Source organism: Coturnix japonica, chromosome 3 (genome assembly GCF_054131305.1).
Source record: "Coturnix japonica strain WE chromosome 3, WE-NBRP24, whole genome shotgun sequence".
NCBI classification, from domain to species: Eukaryota; Metazoa; Chordata; class Aves; order Galliformes; family Phasianidae; genus Coturnix; species Coturnix japonica.
In genome coordinates, this window is record NC_140665.1 from 7,621,195 (window position 1) to 7,636,451 (window position 15,257).

Sequence of the window (15,257 nt, forward strand, 5' to 3'; positions counted from 1 at the left end):
TGCACAGACAAGGGTCATCATGTGAATATTAGCAATAGGCTGATAATATTAGTTTGTAGAAAGCATCTAATATCCAGACCTGTTGATAGCAAATGAGGATATTGTGTCGAGATCAGAAGAGAGATTCTAATGTTGCCATAGTAAATGAATTGTAAGTGGGTTGAGAGTTCTAGTGAGTGTGTATATATGTGTATATAGAGTGTAAACAGGCCTCAACTGATGAAACTGCCAGGAAAATGCTTGGCTTCAAACTCTATTGGTGCTGTAGTGAACTGAGATGCAAGTCTGGAATGATTAAGAAGGTGACTGAAACATTCCTGAGGAACAAAAGCATCTAATTACTTAAATTATAGGATAATTATGTTGGTAATGTCTGCGCTATTTTGTTACTGTAAGTAGACTGTAGTTCATATTATATATTAAAGTTCAAATAAAGATATTTAAGTCAGTAATCCTGGGGAAGTGTATAAATATTATTTTCAGATAGATAGACTGATGTGAGCAGTTGTGAAGCTCACAGGTTGAGTTTTACATCCAGAAACTAAAAATCTAATTCAGCTGGAGGATGAAACTGGGTTTTCCAGTGTTAGTATTGATGAGGAAATATTTCTTCATGTTACTGAACATGAGTTGTTACCAAAGCTTTGCTACATAGAATTTCTGATGCAATTAAAATAATGAAAATTGAACCTTTGCATGTGGATCTCACATCGAACTGGATGCAGCCTGAGATTTTTTCATTTAATGTAGTGAATGTGGCAGAATTCCTTTCACTGTCTTGTTTTTCATCTTTTGGAGACTTGCTGTTCACTAGTACAAGAAGTGCTGAGTTCATCTGTATTCTGTATCTGTACTTTGGGGCAAAAATATTTCTGCCATCTCTACAGACATGAAACAACCTGGATATTCCCTGGCTAGATCTTCTGTACTTCAAAAGTCACCTATAGCCTAATATTCTTTGTCTCAGGAGTTATCCGCATAGCTGAACTGAAGTGATGATGCATAGGGCTACATGTCTTAGAGTCATAGAATTGCCCAGGTTGGAAAAGACCTTAAAGATCATCAAGTCCACCCACAATCTAACCGTACTACCCTAACAACCCTCTGCTAAATTGTGTCCCTGAGCACCACATCTGAACAGTTTTTAAACACATCTAGGGATGATGACTCAACCACCTCCCTGGGGAGCCTATTCCAGTGTCCAGCCTAATAAGCACACAGTGGCACATCTTAAGGCTGTTTCCCTTTGTCCTGTCACCAGTGAGAAGAGTCCAGCCCTGCTCTGCTGCACTCACCTTTCAGATGTTGGAACAGGCTAATAAGGTCTCCCCTGAGCTCCTTTTTCCCAGACTAAATAGACCCAGTTCCTTCAGTTGCTCCCCATAGGGCATGTTCTCCAACCCTTGTTTGCCATTCTTTGGACCTGCTACTTTGAGAGGCTTTTAAATTGCTATTGCTGTGGTTGCAGTATTTTCAGCTGTGTAACTACTGGGATGTGGAATTAATGTGTGTTTGGAGGATTTGATTCTCCTGTGGTTTAAAAGGGCTTTTTTTTGTTTTTGCTTATTTTAAATTCATCCCTGTTTCTATCCAGTGTAGGATTTGTAGTTCAGTGTTTTCACACTAGATGTCAATCTTGCTTATGTAGAGGTTGCTATGCATTTTGCCTTCTAGATAGTTCTTTCAACTGGACTAGCAGAATCCTGTTTTCCACCTACTTTGCAGAGAACTGACATCTAACAGAGAACAACATGGCTGAATGTTTGTGTGAGGCTGCATAAGTACAAATGCAGACTGGATGGGATCGTAGCTGTGTGTTTGTGTCACCTCTTCTCTGTTCTGCTTGTTCTGATCTTCTAACAGGCAGGGCAGTGTGTTGAGGGATGTAACAGCAGCAAGACTGAACTTAGTAACAACACTCACTGTAACACTGAGTATGAAAGGAAATATCAAGTATGAAAGATTTCAGTCTGAAAACATAAATTCTAAATGTGCATGCATTTAATCTTACCTACTGTCTTATATAGGAACGTGTATTATGTAAACATACAGAACTTGTTTCAGAGCTTATTTCTTAGTTGCTTTTCCCTGTCCTTTCCCAAACATCATTCTTGCAAGGTCTTATTGAATTAAGATGTTTTGATTCTCACGCTACATGGATGTTCTGCCCGAATGCTGGGGAAGGACACTAGTTTTGGAATGCTTTCTCCCTGTAAGGCAGGCAGGTACTGTAATAGGAGTGTCTGCCCATCACACTCACTGAGCTCTCTGTAGGCAGAGACCTGCTGAGCTGTCTGCAGGTTTGTGTGCCTAGGATGAAAGCATATCAATTTCCTGGCTCTCAGGAGTAGTTTGTTACCCTCGTTCATGCTCGGAGCAGAAAGGAAGAAAGATCTGGCACTTCCACAAGGAACACTGAGCAGGTCTCTGAGTATAGTGGGATGAACTGAAGTAGAGGCTCCTCACGTTAGACTTGTGTCATCCAGTACTTGGGAATCTTTGCCTAAGCTTCTCCGTTCATCTGCCGCTTAAGGTACTTTTCACACATGCACCTGACCTTTAGTTGTTCTTAGTTTCTAGACCAGGAGTTACAGCTGGTGTTTCCCAAGGATTCAGAAATCTTAGTTTCATGTAAGTGGAGTTGAACTCCAGAATTCCTCGCATGGGTGTGCATTTGTAATCTGTCAAAACAAAAGTTACTTGGAGCTGAAGGAGTCCTTCGAGGTGTACATGTGCATTCAGCATCCTGAACTTCATGGCCCTTTTTCGAAGTTCAGTGTATTTCTGAGTTGGTAGAAGCAGTGTGAGAAGCTCCTTCTCCATCTTATCTTGCTGCAGAGCATCAGCCCAGCTACCAAAGGTTTGGGCTCTGTAATGCCTACAGAGTTAGAGAAAAAACAACTCAGAACTCAAGCAGGGAAACATGAGTTGTGGTAGACAGCATATCTAAAGTAGTGTGGAGATGTGCTCTTTGCTGTTTAAAAGATTGTAAGCTCAGAAAGTACAGTTCAAAACACAAACAACCACATACATTTCTGAAGATAGGAAGTGTAAAATAAAGAAGATTGCTTCAGGGACAGAACTTTGATCCTTGTGTTATTCGTGCATACTACCTGAATTCGTGATACCTGTGAGCACTGTTGTAGTGGGGCCAGACTTGCATCTCTTCCTTGGTGAATTTAGTATGAACTCCCACAGAATTTGGGATAGACAAATACTGTAAAGTTGTCTTAAGCTCTGGGAAGCTTGTTTGGAACTCTTAAGTTCCAAAGGATTCTTCCTGCAGGAGTGCATCATTTAAATTAAGAGGAGGAGCTGTGTGTGCTATCTAGATAGCATAGTAAGAAGAGCTGTCTTAAATGTGTAACGCTATGCAGAAGTCAGGTTTTCAGCACCAACCGTTATATACTGTAAGCCTGCACTTGCTGTTCTGTGCTCCTGGCTAATGTGGATGTAACAATATTGTGTCTAGTTAATCTGTTGCTTAAGTCCTTTTCTAGAAAGTATTTTTCCTCTTCACTTGCAGAAACAGTAAGAGAATTGGGAAACTTCTAAGACTGGCAGCAGTAGCACAGATATCTAGGGGGGAAAAAACAACCACCACAAGATGCAAAAATTTCTGTCTTAAGTGTAACAATGGAAAATAAGCGGAAGCAGTAATTGCTATGAATGCTACTGGCAGAAATCAGGGAGTTACACTGGGGTGTCTGGGCTCAGGGCAACTAATAGTGGTTGTCACGGCTTTGTTCCTTTGCTTTGTTAGCCTCCTTCATTGTGTTATCTCCAGATTTGTGGCAGATTTTTTTTTTTTTCTTTAAGAACGTGTTACATTTTTAGATACTGGTAGAATATTGACCTAATAACTTGCAGAAATTTTTTTGGACAAAGATGAGTATGATTCAGTGTAATGCTGCTGTCATTTCTGCTTACAAAACTAGGTTTACCTCTTCAGTAAATAGCTGTGAAGGAAGGAACTGGAAGGGTTGTTCTGTGGCCTAGAGCACCAGCTCGCATCACAGAAGAGTTGTGTGCTGTGGCTCTCGGACTGAACTGGCTGAGGCGTGTCCCAACCTAAACCCCAGTGCCTGAAAAATACTTCATCCTCTGGCAGTGTTTTAAACACATTTTCATCAGCATCTGAGTCAGATGAACTCTGCCCTAGCTGGAAATATTCAAACAAATTGTTTCCACCATAAAAATGTCTCACATTACACTTTGTCAGACTGAAGTATTCCAATGACAGTAATTCTGTCCTTAATTCCCTCAGGAGTCTCTTTATGGTTTGGGCATGTAATAGTGGCTTCCTGATGTAGGTAAGATTCTTCTTAAAGAAACACGGTGCTCTTTTCTACATGTCCCTTCCTATTTAGACCAGAATTAACATTTCCATGTCTGAATGAATACAATTTTACTTGTGTACTTTGTTTCATATTATTTCTGATTGTGCGTTAGGCAGCAATATTAGTTGCTTAGTTCCTCAAGTTTTCAGTGCTTTCTCTGAAGCAAAATAAAGTCACTTGTGATGTTTTTTGTAATTATCAGTACATTATTTTTACTGTAATTTTTTGGTGTCTTCCTTACTTGTGGGAGTAAATCAGTAGAATATTAAGAAGTCTAAACAGTGTAGAAGCATCAGAGGTCATCAGAGTCTCTAATGATTTAGATATCTGGTGTATTATTTAGGTATTACTTTAAGAAACTTAATATTCAATATGACAGTAAAACAGAACATAGGGCAATGGGCTTCTTGTTTATGTTGCATTGTCTCTGGTGTAACAGAAATGTGTAGCTCTATCTGGATTTGCAATGTCTTCATTGTGGCTGGGTGGTCACTGCTACCCAAGCATATGTAGCAATACACGTGAGGCTTCCTCTTATTTCCACATCTCTGTTCCTTGGCAAAATCAGCTCAAAGCAGAGAGCTTCATGCTCTAATGCTCAAAGTAGAGCCAGGGGATTCCTGGAAATGCAGCAAGGCATAATCCTGATTCAAATAAAGTTTTGTCAGTTCTGCCTAATCCCAGTTTTTTATTTATGGGGTTGTTTGGAGGAGGAAAAAAAAAGTGGTTAGGACATAGAGACTTGTTTCAGGGTCTGCAGTGATCACAGCATTTTTCAGCTGTTGCACTGATGGCAGTGAGTAACCTTAAATCAGTGACATTCTACTTTCTCAGTCTGGAAAATGGATTTCTGCTGTCGTGGACAGTGAAGATACTGGCTGGTTCTTTGTGTGTGACCATGTGCTGACACACTGTAGCTTCCAGTCTTCCTTTCTGTGGCATTAATTCATTAGAGGCAATGTAAGGAAAAGAATGTGCAGGGCAAGGTGTGACCCACTGGTATACATGCATGCATGATAAACCTTGATTGAGATTTGTAATGTAGTTTCAGGTAGCTTATTCACAAATTATTTAAGAATTTTGAGTATGTGGGGTCGTGAATTTCTGCTGCTTCATGAGTTTGATTTCATCTGTAAAAGTGCCATGAACCTGAATTTCTTAAAGTATTCATTTTAACTTATTAGTGTTGTTTTCTTTTTACCTCCCCACAGTGGAGATGCAGTAAGGCTAGGGAGAATAAACACAGAATAAGAAGAAACAGTGAATTTTAATTTTGAAGTGTGATGCAATCACAATTGAGTAGCAACAGCTGCTTTGATAATTGTACAGTACAGTAATCAATTTCTCTAGATGTACCACTAAATGAAAACACTGGGGCACATGTGAAAGAACAAACGGTAACACATGGGTGTCCAACCTTCTGGCTTATTTGGGCTGCCCTGAAGCAAGAGAAATGGTATTAGGCTGCATAAATATATATACATACAGCAGCAGCTGTAGGTGGCACTCAGCCCTGCCTCAGCCATCTATCCTTTGTGCTGACCAAAGGCAGCTCCCTCAGCCTGGCCTGGGATGCTGGGTGAGCTGTCCATCTGCAGCCCTGAGGCCCTGGGCTGGGACCCCACCCCATATGGCCATGTCCTTCCCATGCTGGGAAGACCAGGAGCAGACACAGGAATCCACACACACTCTCTCAAGGTCCAAAAAGCACAGGAATATTTATTGGTTTTGGTAATTTTGTGGGTTGGGGTACTTTTTAGAAAAGAAAAAACACAAAAACAATACTAATACTTTGCCATCGTTTTGAATCATTTATTGTCCGGTGTTGAACAGACATCCTTTATGCTGAACCTCAGCCTTCTTCCCATAAGCACCAAAGTCTTCTGCTTCTCCAGGGCAGCAGCTGCCTCTGTACCAGCTCGAAGCCTTCCCCACATCCCCAGGCAGCTCGGGTCCCTCCTCCAGACTCCTCCTGTAGCCCCAGCACAGCAGCTCAGAGGATGCTGGTCCCTGCGCTTGTTCTTCCTCTTGGTGAAGAAGAGATGAGGGGTCTTGGTGAGAGAGGGGTTGAGGATGGGTTCATGGGATCCTCAGCTGTCTAAGGAAGACAAGAAATGAATGTCCCATGGTTGCCCATGGGGTGATTTGAAATTTGGGGCTCTCCCATGTAACGGTGCACTTACAGAACAGGATGATCAGTGCTGGCATCGAGGTGGCCGTGTGGGGGGAGGTGGACAGGACCCCACCCCACTGTGATGGTAGGGATGGGGTCTGGATGTCTTCCCACGCAGCCTGAGAGCAGTGGCCTGCTGGTGGTTTGTCCCGGATGGAGGGGGAACGACCTCCATTGGCTCCTCTTCAGTCCCTGAATCCACCTCCATGGGCTCCTCTCTGCTCTCAGGTGGGTCCACCTCCATCAGCTCGATGGTGTAGAGCCTCCCCATCAGCCGCTGCCTCTTGGCTGGTGAGCACTCCATCCTGCCTCCCGGGCAAAGAAAGCACTCCACTCTTGAGCACAAAGTAGCCACTGGCATCACTTGCTCAGTGACTGGAGTTCTGAGCGTGGGCTCTCTTATTTATACGGCTCAGAACCAAAGGCTGACTTGTGGCATCAGTAAGGCCATGGTGATGCCATTGTAACAATGTCCTGTGGTGACCAAAATGTGGATTTGGGAGGGTTGCCCTGGTGTTGAAGGAGGCCAGGAGTGCTCTGCCTGGATGTGGAAATGCTGCTGTCACTGGGGCAGAAGCAGTTGCAAGAGGCATGAGGAGCGGGTGTAGTTGGCTGACAGCTCTGCAGATGGGGATTGATCGTTGGTAAAACAGCAGATTTGGAGAGATCAGAGCCAGCTTGATCTGCTGCCTGCTGTAGATGGTGAGTAATGTGTGCTGCAGTACCTCCAAAGATGCTTCTGAGTGCACTTGTATCCTTTGTAGGTTAAATGTCCTTCTGTCATAGTTCATATAAAAATCACCCTCCTAGATGAGGAGTTAGCTGTGCACACTGCTCTGCAAGCCACATACAACCTACTTTGTTTCTCTATCAATATTTATTTATCAGAATGGGTCTTAAAAGTCTTTTGAGCCATAGTGCAGTTGAATTTTAAAATAATCTTATTTGTGTACAGATTTTTAAATCATTTGAGCAAAATTCCTGAGGAACACAGATAGGGAAATATGTACTGGATAAGACACCACCCCTGGGAGATGAAGCAATGACCATTTCTACTGGTTTATAATGCTGTGAGATACTTGTGCCAAACATTGCTTTGACTTCCAGCATGTGGGCTGAATGGGAAGTTGCTTGAACCTGTTGTCTGAACGTTATTGATAATTTAAACAAACGAAAACCTATGGAACGCTTTAATATATTAACACACAGTAAATGGCCGATGTATGTGAAATAAATGAGATTTTTTTAATGTAATTCTTTTTATCAAGTGGAATGTTCTGTATCCTCTAGCCACCGTATCTCATACAACAGTTTCATTATCTGAAAGAATTTTGCCGTAAGGGGAGTGTTTTGCATTCCTTAATAAATGTACTGTCTTCCAGGAATCACTGTGGTGCCCTAAGAGGGTAAATAATCAGTAACTGCTTGGGATTCGGAATTCTCTTAAGAACAGAACTTTATTTAAAGACATTGGGAAAGAGTATTGTTTGGATCTTAGCGAGTAAGAGAGGTTTAGATGTACTTTATCCTTCAGTTTAACAGAATGTTATTCTGGAACATTCTACAGGTGAAGTATGTGAGTGGCTGTTTGAATTTGTTCTTATTTGCGAGTGTAGATCGTTGTATTTCTCTTCTCAATCTGTGTTCTGTCTTTTTACCTGTAGGTTTAGGGAAGTGGCAGCTCACATCCTTTTCGCATAGGAAAACGGGAGGTAGGATTGAAGTAAACTGTATGTGGAGATCAAGGCCTGAACTGTTTATGCATAGAAGCTAAATCTAGTTGTCATGAAGTAATGCACTTAATATTTGACTCAACTATATTGAGATATGCTGGCCAGTTTTTTGTTGTGTATTTGTGAACGAGCAAACTCTTGGGTTAATTGGTTTGATAAGTGATCCTGAATAGGAAAATACTGAATTGCGTGGTTATCTTTCACATACCTGTGGTCACTAAGGTATCTTGCAGGTGAAGTGCTGCTAGCAGGTGGAGTAGCAAATGGACTCTTTGCTACTTATGAGTTTAATGTCTTTGTATTCCAGTTTTGTAAAGCTGAGATATGAAAAGTGTCCAACAACTGAAACAAAAAATGGGTGAATGTAATTATTTTAAAGCTGGATTTTTATTTATTTTTTGGGGGAAAAAAGAAAATGTAGCATTTCTATGTTTACTGCATCAGAATCTATGAATGAATAAGAGTAATTACTTAAAGGAATGAAGGGTTGTTTCTCCTATCATTAAAACAAAGGAAAAGGGAAGAACAGAATGACTTGTGATGTAGTAGCAAAGGGTCTGTCAGTCCTTGTGTTGTGAAGTCTTGTTTTCCATTGTTTGTAAGTAAACGAAAAAAATATGTAGGCGAGACTGCAACATCCTGTATTGAGCTTAACGCCAAAACGGATGTACTGTTTTAATTAAATACAAATCCTTTCTGCTGCTTTTGTATTATAGAGGAAAAAGTTGCTCTCTAACAGCGAGGCGGGGGCAGTTTTGACTTGCAGGCACTTTGTTGGCAGTAGTTCTTGTAGTTCTTACACTTGAGATGGCATATTTATCTTGCAACAAAGGAGCAAGCCAGCCAAGTTCCTTGTGAGAGCTTTTAACTCTCAATTCAGTGGTTTTATTGTTGCTACAATGTATATACACACTGAGAGTTTTACAGTGATGCAGGAGGCTTACACATGTGTTTTACTTTAATGAAAGATCTGTGGTGAAATTCCATGCATTACAGTGAAAACTGAGGCCACTCTGTGTGTGTATGGGTTTATTTATTGCTATTATTGTTTATTACGCTTTGTTCAAATTAGGTTGACAAGTACTAACTGTCTAATGAACTGTTAGCAGAAGTCCTCGGTGACTTGATTTTACATCTTTACAAGTACCAGGATTTCCAGTGTCCTGGATTAGTTTGGTGTTCCTGCATAATGTAGCATGTGATTGGTATGTGCATCCAAGAGGAAGTGTGATCTGGTGCTTCAGATAGCACTGATGTTCAAGAATTCAAAGTATATTTTATCTAATGCTGATCCTCAAAAAAGGCAGGTCTTTTGAATTGGAAATCCACAAATAGTTTTGACTGTAACAGGACAAAAGGGAGATGGTTTTAAACTAAATGAAGGGAGATTTAGGCAAGATGTCAGGGGGAAGCTTTTTACTGAGTATTGAGGCACTGGCTGCTCAGTGTGGTTGTGGGTTCCCCATCCCTGGAGTTGGGTTGGGGCCTGGGCAGCCTGGTCTACTGCTTGACCTGGCAGCTGGCAGCCCTGACTGTGGCAGTGGGGGTTGGAACTTTGTGATCCTTCAGGTTCCTTCCAACTCTAGCCATTCTATGGTTTTGTGAAAAACAGCAGTCAGACCTACTTGTTGGGCTTATAAAGGATGAAATTCTATTTCTGCTTTGGGGAAAAAAATTGTACTGATTTTTTGCAAGGTAAGAGTTACACAGTTGGGCTGCCCTTCTATGGAGAGTGCTTTGGAATGGTGGACTATCTTCAATGAACACAACGTTATTCCCAGGAAGCCTTGCAAGTAGAAGGAGAAAGTGTGGGATCCATCATAAATGTAGTAAGAAAGGACTCTTAGGCAGAGTTGCAGTTACTCCTAAATGAGATGCATGCCTACTACCAATACAGCTTGTAGGGTCAGAAGTAATCTCTGAGATTGTCTAGAACTTACTTATGAAATTGTAACTTACTGTTTGTATGCAGTTTCAGCCACAGTATCACAAATGGGGTTTGTGTTTTCTGTTCATGCCTTTTGTTTTCACTAGTCTTACCAGTGAATAAGGTGGGAAGCAAAGAAGAGTAACCAGCCGAGACCCTTTAAACACTGCTTTGAAATGTGGCTTTTTCAACCTCTGCTAAAACTCGCCTCCTGTGAAGTCATTCAGACCAGGCTTTTCAGTCATCTTATTTTTAGCTGATGCCCAGTTTGAGACCCTGGCACGTGACTCACAGTAGTGATGTGCACACAGCTCTTTCACAATCTTACAGTAGATTTTTGTCATACTATCATCATTATTCTTAGAACACTCTTCTTGTCTCACAGTGGATGCTCCAGTTTCTCATCAAGGATGTTTAAACTGCTGAAGGCTTATGTAGCATCCATCTGGAATCATATCTGATCTAGCCACTGTTTTTATTTGGTGTATATTATATCCTAAGTTTTGTTGCGGCTGCTGTAATTTGAAGTTCACATTTAACTAATAAATGTATACAAAGTGTTTGTACAGTTCCTTTGTGTAACAAAGAAGCTGGATTTATATGCCCTTGATTTTATGAAATGCATGATGGCCTGAGCTGCTCTGACATGAGTTTTCTTGAAATGATTACTTTAGAGGACGTCCCCCCCAGTCATGCTCCATATTTGTAAGCTTTTGTAGTGCTTCATCCTAAACTATTGTTTTTCCTATTTTGGTTATGAGTGTTGTGTAGCAGGAGAAACATTTATTCTCTGTGCATTTATAAATGGCCAAACAGATATGGGTGATCATAATTTTGATTCCAAGTACTTGAGAGTGTTATGAGAGTCTTGAATGTCAGCTTTCCAACTCTCAGCCTTTAAAAATCCTTGTCACTGGAAGCACCAAATAATTCCAAGATTATTTTGAAATGAGTCCTTGAAATCAGGTGTTCTATGTATAATTTATTTCTCTACTATAAGGGCATAGTAACTCCAGTCTTGAATGCATTTCTGATGTGCATGTGATCACAGTTGAATGTCAGGCACTGTACAGATTACAAGGAAAGAGCTGAAACTTGCACACAGGCAAATCACTGTCATGTCGTGACCACTACAGAAAACACTCAGTGTCAAGGAAGATACATAATGCATCTTGGCATCCCTGATTACATCAGCAAAATATTCCAGGTCTGTTAATTTTGTTAGAAAGCCCTGTAGAGTGCACACAAGCTCTGCAAAGAAAGACAACTTATTTCAGGATGGTGAATCATGAGTAGCTTGGTGGATTTCAGTACTCACCCGTTTCTTGCACTAACAAGGCACTGAGAGTTAGTTCCAAAACATGAGCTTTGTCAAGCATGTTAATGAAATGTGTGCATGGATATTTTATAAAAATACTCTTAAAGAAATGACTCTTTTTCTGGGTTTTTTAAGCTCTTAAATCAGATTGCTGCAGGGACTATAAAGGTCTTGTAGACTACAGTCTGAAAGTGATCAGAAACTGACTCACCTGCTTTAACTATTTCAGACAAAATAAAATCAAGAGGGGAAGTGGGAAAGAAATACCATAAATTATGGAAAGAAAATGAGATGCTTGGTACTTTTTAACAGCCCCTGGAGCTTGAAGGGAAGATGAAAAACTGGGAAGATGCGAGTTTTGGAGAGCATCCTTTGTAGTAGTTCCACCAGGTATTTCAAAGTAGAACACTATATATTAATAAACTGCTGTGTTACTCTTACCCTGCTGTCTTTTACAACGCAGCAGCAAGACAGCATTGCCTGCACTGTGCTCTTGAAGGAAATCTAAGAACTGAGAGACTTTATTATTTACATATGAAATAAAGGGCTGACTTTTCCTAGCTTTTACTGCTGATTTAAATGTCATGGTGTTTTCTGGGCCTGTTAATCTGGTGATCCAAAACATCTTTTTCTTCAGAATTGCCCATGATGTTTCTTTCTTTTGTCAGCCTACACAGCATGAAGCAAATGGAAACATGAAACTTGGTGGCACAGGACAAGGTGCTCTTTAGTAGTTAACAGTACCTGTTGGAAGGAAACACTTCAAAATACGTGCCCGTTAACTTCTAAAAATCTCAACTTAGGCCTTTATATATAAACTGTTATTTCTTGTCATAGTTTTGGAAACTAGTCAACATCTGTTTCAGTGCCTTCACTAGAAATGTTACCCATTGCCTTTACTAGAAATGAGACACTGAAGTAGAATTCTGCTCTTCTTGTTGTTCTTGAAATCTGAAGGTTTCAATACTTAAACAAGTAGTTGTAATGCCAAGGGATAGACAGACTGCAATGAGGCAACAGGAAAGCTCATAGAATGGCTTGGATTGGAAAGGACCTTAAGGATCATCTAGTTCCATTCCCCAAAGGTGTCCAAAACTAGTGGCAAGATTAGAAAGAAAGATCAAGCTTGTTGTTATCATAATGAAAAAGTGGTGAATCTGCTGGCTTGCTTTTTGTAAACGGCGACATTAAGTGCCATTGGTGCTTTGAGGAGCTGATAGAAAATCCTGAGTTATCTGGTTTTATTATTTTTTGTCAGGAATCCTTCTGAAAAAAGAAATCTGCTTCTTGATTCATTTCAACCCTGTTGCAAATCAACAGGAGAACATTTTCAAAGCAGTATTTCAAGAACCAGATTTAATAGAAATACCAAGTCCTGCAGCACAGGAGATGTTAAATAGCGAAGGATGTGAATCACATTATATTTGAATAATGTTAAAAGCCTTGTTTAATTTTGTTAAAGAAACACTGAACCGAAAATGTGTTCATGCTCTGATAGCCTTCTCAAATAGCTTGGAGCTTTGATGTTAAATGTGTTTATTTCTACTAAGTGAGTATGTTCATGATGATAGTTTATAGACCACAGGAATGGACTTTTGCTGTAGCAGTGCCTGAAGCACTGTTACATCTCACATGAATAGATCTTTTTTTTTTTCCTATGGATGATGGTATTAATGAAAAGTAGAAACCTAACAACTGATGTTACAGATCAGTTTCCCATAATGTACATTTGTAAGAAACAAAGTGCAGTTGAGAGCTATACTTTGTCTTGTATTTAAGTGCTCAGCTGGTACAGCCAACGTATCTTCTCCAAGAGTTGATTGGGATGATGATTTGGGATGAAACAGCAAATTATACATCAACAAATCCTAACTTATGGTAACAAATGTAATCAATTACAAAGGGGACTTTATTCACAGGGGGTATTATATCTATGTGTTGTAGTGTACTAAAGGTTACCTTCCTTGTAAACATACCATTCTGAGTTCACCTCAAGGGCATGTTCTGGTGTGCTGGAAGCCACAAATGGTTCTTGTGGAGTAAGGAACGTGGTAGAACATATAGTCAAGGTTCTGGACTCTGAGTGCATCTTGGTTTGGTATGAATTTTGACTATACATCTGTAACTGAGCTTGTTACTGTAGTGGCCGTTTTACTTTATTTATCAGGCAAATGAAACTGTTGAGTTGGTCTGTGTGATGACTCTGTGGTCCTCCAGTGGAGTTCCTTGAAATGCCTAAGGTTAGATTTATGCCTCCAATTGATAAACCCTGACATTCACAGTCAGTGGTACTTTACTCCTTGCTCAACTCCAGTACAGCCATTTGCTTGAAGTACAGCTTATATGGGTTATAGATACTAACAAGTTGCCAAGCTTTAGAGATCTAGCTTGTCTTAAGAGGCATGAACTGGTGTGCTGACAGCAACAGTTCCTCATTTAAACTCCTTGTTGTCATTCATTTAGTAAATCGTTCATTAGACGTCACTTTTGATTGCATTCTGTGCAGTAGAGGGGGATTAGCCAGAATTTTTCTCAGTCTGTCTTGTGAGCCAAATCTCTCCCTGTAGGAGGCAGACGTATTACAAGAGAAAAATAATAGGCCTTTTTGCTTCTGCATTTCTGGTTCTTTTAATTGCTTTGGGAAGATAGGACATGAGCCTAACAGGAAACTAGCTTTTGTCTTGCACTTTGTGTGGAACTGTAGGACATAAAAGCTATTTTGAATTACTGAAGTGGCTGATTTGGTTTGTTTTGTCATTTCTTCCTTTATTTCTTGTTGTTGAATCAAATTTCTACACTGCTGAATAGTTTTGAGATTTTTTTATTTTTTTATTTTTTTTGAAAAGTAGCCAAATACAACTTAGCAGCTTGTTTTAAATGAAGAGATTCTCCTAATTTTTATAAAAATGGACTTACTGCATGTCTGGAAGTAAATCTTCACATTCTATTTCAAGTTAATTGAATTAATGGGTGGAAAAGTTCTGTTTCTGTTGCACATTAGAAAAAAAAAACAAACTTCAGGCTCGGTTCCATCCATTTTGGAATCTTTCCTCCTCTTTCAGAGGTGAAGGCATTTTACATAGATCAGATAACAAAGTACATTTCAAAGACTTGTTTAGGATGGGAAAGATCTTCAAGTCCAAATTTGAGATGCAAAGAGTTGAAAGGGCAAGCTAGTAGTGACACGAGAAGCAAATAATTCCTGATAGCACACAGTATGTGATGAATGTTAGCATTCAAGTCCCTTCTCTCAGGTTTATAAGTAAAAATGTGACACCAAAATGTGTTTTTGAAGCTTTTTTGATGTTGCTACACCTCGCTCATATCAGTAACCTGCCAGATTCTGAGGATTTGCTGCCAACATGACTTTCAAGTGGTACCTCAAAGAAACTCTCACCATGCGTTGTCTAGAATAAATGCTGGCCTTGCGTGCAGCAGGGTTTGACAGAAAGGAAGAAACATAAACACATTAATAACTTTCATCTGTCAGCTGTGTTTATAAATACAAAGTCAAACACTTGATTAAATATCTTTTTCTCCCCTTTCTAAAACAGTTGGAGGACTTCTGCAAAATATCCAAAGGGGCAAGAAATGACTGTAGTGATGTGCAGAGCAGCTAGTAAGCAGGCAGCAGCAGTGCAGCCTTCCTCATGCCCACAGGCTTCCGTTCTATTCTGGGGCACCACACCTACGCCTCAGCAGGTTGCTTCATTTCTAGCCCACCCACTTCTTGACCCATATCCTTAGACTATGGGTGGGTTTTTTT

The 15,257-nt window shown here is 40.2% G+C and overlaps 1 protein-coding gene across 2 annotated transcripts in view; it reads left to right on the top strand.

Moving 5' to 3' along the window:
• ACYP2 (acylphosphatase 2) overlaps positions 1-15,257 on the top strand; it is a 36,804-nt gene that overhangs the window by 16,493 nt on the left and 5,054 nt on the right. Inside the window, exon 4 of one of the 2 annotated variants that reach the window (XM_085542563.1) lies at positions 8,178-8,225. The exons of the other annotated variant lie outside the window; for it this stretch is intronic. Coding sequence (XP_085398689.1) covers positions 8,178-8,214 — 37 coding nt within the window. The 3' untranslated portion in view covers positions 8,215-8,225. The remainder of the gene's footprint in view (positions 1-8,177; positions 8,226-15,257) is intronic. 2 annotated transcript variants of the gene reach the window in all.